The 9,362-nt window shown below is 44.0% G+C and overlaps 1 protein-coding gene across 1 annotated transcript; it reads right to left on the bottom strand.

Annotated features, from left to right (window-relative positions):
* Nucleotides 1–4,435: 4,435 nt before the first annotated feature.
* Nucleotides 4,436–8,282, bottom strand: LOC310995865 (uncharacterized protein). The gene is made up of 5 exons (XM_083985035.1): nt 8,152–8,282; nt 7,916–8,009; nt 7,226–7,307; nt 5,771–5,938; nt 4,436–4,522 (listed from the first exon to the last, which is right to left on the bottom strand). Exons 1-4 carry the CDS (start codon nt 8,177–8,179, stop codon nt 5,780–5,782), a joined length of 363 nt encoding a protein of 120 aa, XP_083841161.1. The 5' UTR covers nt 8,180–8,282; the 3' UTR covers nt 4,436–4,522; nt 5,771–5,779.
* Nucleotides 8,283–9,362: the final 1,080 nt, after the last annotated feature.

Raw genomic sequence — 9,362 nt, 5'->3', positions numbered from 1 at the left:
AATTGACTGAAATGGTCTAAGATAGTGAGGGCTTCCGGTAGGGAAGTGGTTGGTTTTGAAACAAACAGAAGTAAATCGTCGGCATACAACGAGACTTTATGTTCGACTCCTCCCCTCCATATTCCCTGTACCCGCCCGTTGCTACGCAAGGCAACTGCAAGAGGCTCAATGGCCATTGCAAAAAGGAGAGGGCTTAGTGGGCAACCCTGCCGGGTCCCACGGTGTAAATCAAAGAATTCTGAGTAATGACTATTGGTGAGAACAGAAGCAGAAGGACATTTATACAATGTTTTGATCCAAGATAGAAAGACAGGACCGAAACCAAATTTTTCGAGTGTAAAAAAGAGATAGTTCCACTCTACTCTATCAAATGCCTTCTCAGCATCCATAGAGGCAAGACACTCTGAATCCACATGTTTGGGGAAGTATAGGATGTTAAATAACCGACGAATATTGTAAAACGAATGACGTCTTTTAATAAATCCAGTTTGATCTGGCGATATTACAGAAGGAAGGATATCCTCTAGTCTGTGGGCTAAAACTTTGGCGAGAATCTTTACATCCGTGTTTAGTAATGAAATCGGTCTGTATGAAGCACAATCGAGTGGGTCTTTGCCTTTTTTCAGCAACAGGGAGATACAGGCTTGATTAAACGAGGGAGGGAGTGCACCATCATTTAAGGAATCAGAGAACACTAAGCACAATACAGGGGTTAGATCAGCAGAGAACTTTTTAAAAAAATCTGATGGAAGCCCATCAGGACCAGGGGATTTACCTGATTGCATAGATGATATAGCTGCTGAAATTTCCTCCTGGGTGATGGGCGCATCAAGGTTATTTCTCAGGTCTTGAGAAAGGGACGGTAAATCAAGATTATTAAAGAAGTTTTCCATAATATTTAGGTCTGCTGTACAATCTGAAGAGTATAAATTGGAATAGAAGGTTTTAAACTTGTCATTAATCTCTTTCTGGTCAGACGTTACACACCCATTATCAGTCCGTACTCCAGCAATAAGTTGTTTAGCTCTCAACCCACGCAGCTGAGTGGCCAGGAGTTTGCCAGTTTTTCCACCGTGCTCATAATAGTTACTTTTACTCCGAAGTAAATTACTTTCAACTTCATGAGAGGAAAGGAGGTTAAATTCAGCCTGAAGTTTCAAGCGCTCTTTGTACAGTTCAGGTGAAGGTGAATTTGCATACTGTTTATCTATGTTTAAAATCTGATTAGCAATGTCAGTCTGTTTCTGCTTTGAGCACTTATTTTTATATGCTGCGAATGATATAATTTCTCCTCTTAAGTACGCTTTCATAGCTTCCCAAATCGTTTTATTAGACATATCAGGTGTCCTATTGATGCTTAAAAAAGTTTTAATATGTGTAGAAATGTGTGAGAGAAAGCTCTCATCAGAGAGTAACAATGGATCTAGTCTCCAGTGTCTCCTTGTATAGTCAGCATCTGGGAAAGCTAGTACCAGAACCAGGGGGGCGTGATCAGAAATAATAATACCTTCGTATTTACATGACTTAAGGTTTGAAATGAATTTATTGTCTATAAAAAAATAATCAATTCGAGTAAAAGTGTGGTGGACATGGGAGAAGAAGGAATATTCTCTTCCTGTAGGATACAAGAACCTCCAGGGATCAGAAAGGCTAAAATCGTCAAGAAATGCTTTAATGTAACTGGCGGACTTGCTGAGAGTGGTAGGTTTAGGGGAGGAGCGGTCTAATACTGCATCTAAATAACAATTGAAATCACCCCCGAGAATTAAAGAATGAGAATTAAGATCAGGAAGTTCAGAGAAAAATCTATTGAAAAACTGCACGTCATCGACATTAGGCGCATACACATTGGCCAAGACCACTGACTTATTGTAAAGTTTGCCTGAAACAATGATAAAACGTCCAAATTTATCTGCTGTAATGTTGGAGGGCTCAAAAAGAATGTTTCTGTCGACCAGGATAGCCGCACCCCTGGCTTTCCCTTTAAAATTAGAATGAAAAAACTGTCCTGCCCAACATTTACCTAAACGCCAATGGTCAGAATCGTGCAAGTGGGTTTCCTGGAGAAAGGCTACCCCAGCCCTGAGCTTTTTTAGGTGTGAAAAAACTTTGTTTCTTTTCACTGGGTGATTTAACCCCTTAACATTCCAGCTAATGAAGTTAAGATTGCCCTTCATCTAGAACGCTGGCTGGCAGAAAGAATAAAGTGAGTAGCTCCAAAGGAAGAAGAAAAAAAAAAAAAGAGAGAGAGAGAAAAAAAAAAAAAAAAAAAAACACACGACCAACCCTGAACCCCAAACTCACACAGTGCTCTGCTGAGCAAACTTAGAAAGGCCTCCTCAGGCCTCGTTCTATACATCCCTAGAATATACTTCCTACTTTACTAGCTCCAACATAGGTTTTTAACAGTTAACCCTATGACAAAAGCTTACAAATTTGAACGACTAACACTAAATACACCGTAAGGCTTAAGCAACTATGAGCAATATCAGAGAATCACAGGTTATCATGCATCTTCCCCCTGCACGCTGCACAATTGTAGTAATCTCCCCAAGCCAGAACTACTACAGGTGAGAAAAAAAAAATATATATATATATATAGTATTGAAAAGACACGGATGAAATGGCCAACATAAATGTCAGAAAGCTGTTCATGAATTTGCTTTAGCTCGTAATACTCACGAATAAAATGAAATATATGTAATGATCAACAAAATTGTCATATAGCTGTTCATGGATTTGTCTTAGCTTATGATACTCAGAAAAAAAGGGGGGGCGTAAACCTAAAGGCAAGCCCAGCTGGATAACTCAGCAAAGAAAACGTAAATCAAATCAAAGAACCAGGGGGAAAAGCCTTTAACTAGTCCACAGTTATTTACTCACAGTCATATCAGATTGTAGCTACATTACGGCAGATCCATCCCACGAAGTCATCGTCGAGTATCAGGGCGAAGCGGGCGCATTCTCTCCCAGGTTATGGATGAATTTAGTGGCTTCTGTAACAGAAGTCAGCCACTTCTTCTCGCCGCTCTGGAGAGTGATGCGCAGCTTCGCCGGGAAAAGTAGAGATGGTCGGAGTCCTCTTTTATAAAGTTCAGCCATAACTTCTTTGTATTCAGCTCGCTGCTTCAGAACATCCGCGCTGTAATCTTCGTAGAATCGGATCTTGTGGCCCCGGTAGTCCAGCTCACCTTGTTTACGTGCCTCTCGCATCACCAAGTCCTTCATCTGGTACCGGTGGAAGCGTATGATGACGGGACGCGGTCGGTCTCGTGGGCCAGGTTTGGGCGCAAGGCTGCGGTGGGCTCTGTCCAGCTCCGGGGGGGAAGGGAGTATTTGCTGACCCAGGACATCAACGAGGAGCTGAGAAAAAAAAGCAGTCGGGCGTGGGCCCTCCACGGACTCAGGCAGACCCACAATGCGAATATTCTGTCTTCTGCTGCGCCCCTCTAAATCAGAGAGTTTGGATTTCAGCCACTTGTTGTCTTCCTGCAACGCGGAGCATGTAGCATCAAGCTGCTGCAAATGTTGGCTAACCTCCTCCGCATTAGACTCAAGATCAGATATGCGCCGTCCTTGCCCCGCGACCACAACTTGAACCTTGTCCAGTTTGGATTCCAGACTCGCGAACGATGACTTGAAGTCAGCGGCTAATGAAGCCCGGTGTTTCTCGAGCAGATCCGAGATGTTTTCCACGGCTATGCTAGCAGCACTGCTAGCATAAACTGCGGAGTCCTCTGCTGCAGTGTCTTTCTTAGTTTGTTTCCCAGATCTTGACATAATAACTGCCGTATTATCGATGTTAATCTTAATTGGACTGAGTCGCTCGACGTTATGACGAGAAAAGTAGGGTTCAAAATGGCAAACGAAAAAGTTAGCAGCGGGAGCCAGAGAGCCGCACGCCTACTCCATGCTCAGCAAACCGGAAGTCCAACAACCCTCATTCTCAAGTGCTTCTGAAGCTCACGAGCCATGAATCTGCCTACGTGACGAGACAACAGCGGGAAAAACAAACCCCGCGAAAAGGCTGTTGTGTGTAGAGGATCGCCATTGTGGGTTTGCGTTCGTAGATTGTGAGTAGTAGTAGTTTAGTATCATCAGAGACGTTCGGTATTACCACCGTCAATATGTACCGGCAAGTGTTGCTCGCTGTCGCGGTCGGTATTCTTTACCGGGAGGCAGAGGAGGAAGCTGCCGAGCTGAGGGGGCGTCTTCAGCGGAGGAGAGCCAGGATGAGGAGGAGGAGTCTGGAGAGACGTCGCGCTATCCTAGCCTTTGCTGGATTTGTAAGTTATCTTTTCTTCACGATCACTTGGTTTTTCATTCATATTAAAGTTAACAAAACAACTATGGTACGGTTTAGAAATATTAACACCGGTGTATTATAAATATTAATGTATGAAACAAGATTAACAAGGTCCGTCCCAAACTGTGTAGTAATAGTAACGGTAGACCCGCCCCTTTCATTCATAAATTTCCTACTACTCATTCATACAATTTGACATCTGATACCTAGCACCACCTACTGGTGAAATCGTGGGGGGACCCAACAATTACAGGTGAAATAGCGGAGCATATTACGTTGTACAATTTATTTATTTCTGATATCTGATACAAGTCTTATAAGTCTTGTGTAATAAATCAAGTGAAGCTCATTTGTATAGAACACAAAACATACATTAAGTTTAATGAGAACTGAGCAAAGAACTATAAATACATTTTCAAGCAAGTAATTAATAAATAAATAAATAAATAAATTCATTCAAATATTATTTCATTGTTTTACTAATTACATTTTTTTTTTTTTTTCATTACAGGATCATTCTCCTCGAAGGTATGCCCAGGTCAACAACACTGTGCCCATCCTCTGCACCTTCTTCTCCGAGGAGGCTGACCTGAAACCAGCCTTCAGGCTGTCAAGGGAGACGATCCATCTGTTGGTCCAGATGTTGCCCCGGCTAAAGCCACATGGCTGGAGCCATGAAATAGAGGTGGCCGTCTGTCTCTACTGGCTGGCATGTGGCATGTCCTACAGGGTCACGGCAGACATATTTGCCATACCAAGAGCCACAGTTGCCAGGGTCGTCCACACTTCTGTTGAGGCCATGATGGGCATCATTCATAGGGCTATCCATTTCCCCAAGCCTGAGGAGATGGAGGAGGTGGGAGCAGGTTTCGCTCGGCTGGCTGGGCATGAGGCTTTCCATCGTGCCGTTGGAGCCATAGATGGATGCCACGTCCGTCTTGTGCCACCTGCGGAGCAGAAGAAGAGCTACATTAACAGAAAGCTGTTCCCCTCTGTGGTTCTTCAGGGTGTGTGTGACAGCAACGGTGCATTTCTTGACATTTACATCGGCAACACGGGGTCAGTGCACGATGCCCTTGTCCTCCGGAGGTCTCCGATGTATAAGGAGTCCCTCTACCCACCGGCTGGCTTCCTCCTCCTGGGAGACGGGGGGTACCCCTGCCTGCAGCATCCGGTGGCCCTCATCACTCCCTACCGTCAACCTATAGCAGGTAAGAGAATACATTATTTATTACAGTTGTTACTTTGAATTTGAATTCCTGGATGTGTTCTACATTACCTGTATTTTAATCAACAGGCCAAGTTGAGGCCCGTTTCAATAGGCATCACGCCAAGGCCCGAAACATCATTGAGCGGACCTTCGGGTTGCTCAAAACCCACTGGAGAGCCATCTTCCTCCGGGCTTTGGAGATCCGGGCTCTCTTTGCCCCCAAGGTTGTCGCAGCATGCTGCATACTGCACAACCTCTGCCTGTTAGCCGGTGACCTGCAGGAAGAGGAGGAGGCAGAGGAGGATGACGGGGAGGATGAGGAAGCTGGGGGAAACGCTGCGGAAGACCAGGAGCTGTCGGGAGCCAATCTCAGAGGCCGACTTGCTGCCCAGGTGTCTGCCCCTCAAGAGCTCCCGGCTTGTCTGAGGGAGCACGATTATTAAGGGAAACCCCCAAATTATAATCAGTTCAGTAGTTGTAATGTTAATTAATGTTAATTGTAAATATTGTTTTGTTGATTTAAAATGATTGTATAAATAGTGCATCAATGATTGTGTTAGTTAATCTTAATTAAAAATTATTATGTATATAGTTTATCTTGATGGAAAATTATTGTATATATAGTTTATCTTAATTAAAAATGATTGTGTGTATATATTTCATCTTAATTAAAAATGATTTTATAGTTTATCTCAATAAAAAATGATTATATTATGTATATAGTTAAACATATAACACCTGTAAGTAAAGTCAACCTCCCATCAGATTTCAGTTTCAGAAGCATTCTTTGTTGTGACCACCGTTACAAGCCTTGGTGCCTCAAAGTCTAAATAACCCAACACCTTACCTGCATATTACCACTTCATTCGGCCTGTGCATATTCTCATTTGTCCAGGTCATAGTTATCTCAAAGAAATTTAAATCGAAAGGCAACTGGACTTGGTTATTTGTCTAGGAAGACGTTTCACCTCTCATCCAAGAGGCTTCATCAGTTCATGTAGCATCTGACCAGGCTGGGACAAAGTCCGAGGACCAGTCCCAGCCTGGTCAGATGCGAACATTAACTGGCAAATAACTGACAAATAACCAAGTCCAGTTGCGTTTCAAATTTCTTTGAGACCACTTCATTCACAACTGATAAAATACTGTACAGGCTGACACTCAATATTCACAATTTAATTCACACAAAACAATAAAACATCAATTAAGAACTACATAAAAAAAATAACTATAACTACTTAACTATTTACATTTTATCAACAAGTCTCTCAAAGAGAGACAAAAACTTTTCTGCCCTCTGAGATGCTGCCCTCTCCCTCTCCTCTTCCCTCGCCTCTGCCCTCTTCTCCCTGTCTTCATCTTTCTCTGCCTGCTCTTTTAGGTAGTCCAGCAGCTGCCCACTGGCCCTGGCCCTCTTGGGAGCTGGTGGTGTTTCCCCTTCTCTGGGAGGGGCAGAGGACGGGGGGGTGACAACGCCACCTGTAGTGGGGGTCAGATTAGCCGCAACTACCAGGGGTGGACTAATGGAGTGCTGCCCCCGGAGTGCGGCATCCATCTGACCATACCATGGCCAGGTGGCAGCTGTCACCCCTCCCGCCTCCACCCCTTTCCCTGTTGGTGGGTCCCTAAGCTCCTAAAAAATAACAATTCACTGAATGAATGTTGCCATGTCCAACTTATTTACTGAAAAGTGGATAGAATGGTGGTACCTTGTACTTTTCTTTCAGGTTGTTCCACTTTTTCTGTGCCTGTTTGGGGGTGACAGGCACGCCACTGTCTCTCACAAAGACTCTAGATAAACCACACACATTCACACAAAGAAGGGGAAGTTAGACATATTATTACACATTGAGAACACATGTTAACAAATATATTACAGACACACAAGCTGACAGAGACTACTGAATGTGATGTAGTTAGGATGATTGCACTTACATGCATGCAAGGAAGAGAATAGTGATATTATATAGTAAATGTCTGTGTAAATTCTCATTAGTCCAGGTCAAAGTCATCTCTAGGCAATTGAATCAAGTCAACTGGACTTCGTTTTGTCTTTGAAGACGTTTCCACCCTTATCCAAGTGGCTTCATCAATAGTTATATTGATAATATATAGTTAATATTGTTAGTACATCTAGTATATCACTTAGGTTGATAACTGCACCTGTACTATTACTGTTGCCCTTCACTTGTACTTTGTGGGACTTTAAGTCATTTTTGTTCACCATGCAGGTTACAATTCACACAACTTAGTATTATAACATTTAGTTTAGCGTTACACTATATTTTTCATTTGTTTATTTAGGTTCCATCAAACCATTTTAAGAGGCTGTGAAATCTGGCACAAACAAACACACTCCCACTGCTCCTCGTATAAAAACACATAAAAAGCTTACTCACTCCCATCCGGTCTTGGAGGAGTTCCTCCGGCCGGTAAAGAGGGCTTCATTTGCGGCTCTCCAGGTGATGAGAGCCGCGGTTTCGTCAGTTGTCCCTTGATTGAAGTCAAAACAATACAAAATCAACCAAAATACAGGTCGTTAAACATTTGGTTAGGCTAAGTATACCGGTAATCTCTTGAACTAACGTTAGTTCACATTTATATTTACTCTGGTATTAATTTAAAATACTCTTACAGTTGTGGGTTGCCGTCTCCTCCGCCATTGTGTTCTCGTTTTCTGTAACAGAGGGAAAACAATACGGGTCTGTGAGCAGTAGACTAGCCGCTTAGAGAGCAACTACCCCCGCATACGCTGCCTGCCTGCCGCCCCCGTTCATGGAGCTTCTCAACTCCGAAAATAGTCGAGCAAAAGTTCGATTTGCCACAAATCTTCGTGCTCATGCTGATATTTGAAATCTAAACAGTTGATTTATCACATCAAAATTAACTTTATTGATGAAATAGCATACGAAAACTGTAAAAGAAAGACCGCTTACCACTTCTCTGTTGTCGTCTTCCCGCTGCTGGTTTGACTGCCGAAAGGCATGCTGGGATATCTGAGCTGACAAGTTAGCACAAGTCAGCTACCGATGCATCCTCGGTAAAATGGGCGTGGCGAGAACACTTCCGGGAATTTTGACCGTTCTCGGCGAAATGCGAACTTGTGTATTGGGACAGTACTTGGGCTGCGACTGATGACGTTTCAGTAGAACACAAGAACACAAGAACGGACAAGAACGTATATTGAGAAAGGGCCTCTGATTCACACTGGGACTAATGACCTCACACACAAAAAGGACATAAGTCACTCACTGCAACAGGTGGCAGAGAAAGCAACCTCAGCAGCCCCCACAGCCAGGATAACCATATCCACCCTGTTACCCAGAAGAGATGTCCCTCAGCATGAGATCAACAAAATTAATGCTGAAATATCCAAAGCCTGCATGGTAATACCAAATGTTCATATGGCACATCATGCAGAGATCCTCCACCAGCACCTGTATGATAGCCTGCATCTAAACCAGAGCGGCGTGCGGCTGTTCATCAAAGACATTAAGGACACAGCTCTCAACCGCACCAGATCAACATCTCACATCACCAACAAGAGCACACCCAACCACCAGAACCTCCACAGAAGGTCCCAGCACACTAGAGACACCACCAACAATGGCCAGAGCTCTTCACGGAGATTCAGACCTGCCTCAACCCCACCTCTTCAGAAACCCAGCACCACCCCGCCACTGTACACCTCAGCCCCACCTGTTCAGGACCACCATCCCACAGTACCACACTACTTCCCCCCTCTACCCCCACCTCTTCATGGACCCAGCGCCACCCCACTGCTGTACACCTCAACCCCACCAGCTCAAGACCACCACCCAACTGCACCACACTACTTCCCCCCTC

This window comes from Trachurus trachurus (genome assembly GCF_905171665.1).
Source record: "Trachurus trachurus genome assembly, chromosome: 13".
Classification (NCBI taxonomy): Eukaryota; Metazoa; Chordata; class Actinopteri; order Carangiformes; family Carangidae; genus Trachurus; species Trachurus trachurus.
The sequence above is the reverse complement of the archived record's forward strand: the minus strand, read 5'-3'. Positions and strand labels throughout refer to the sequence as shown.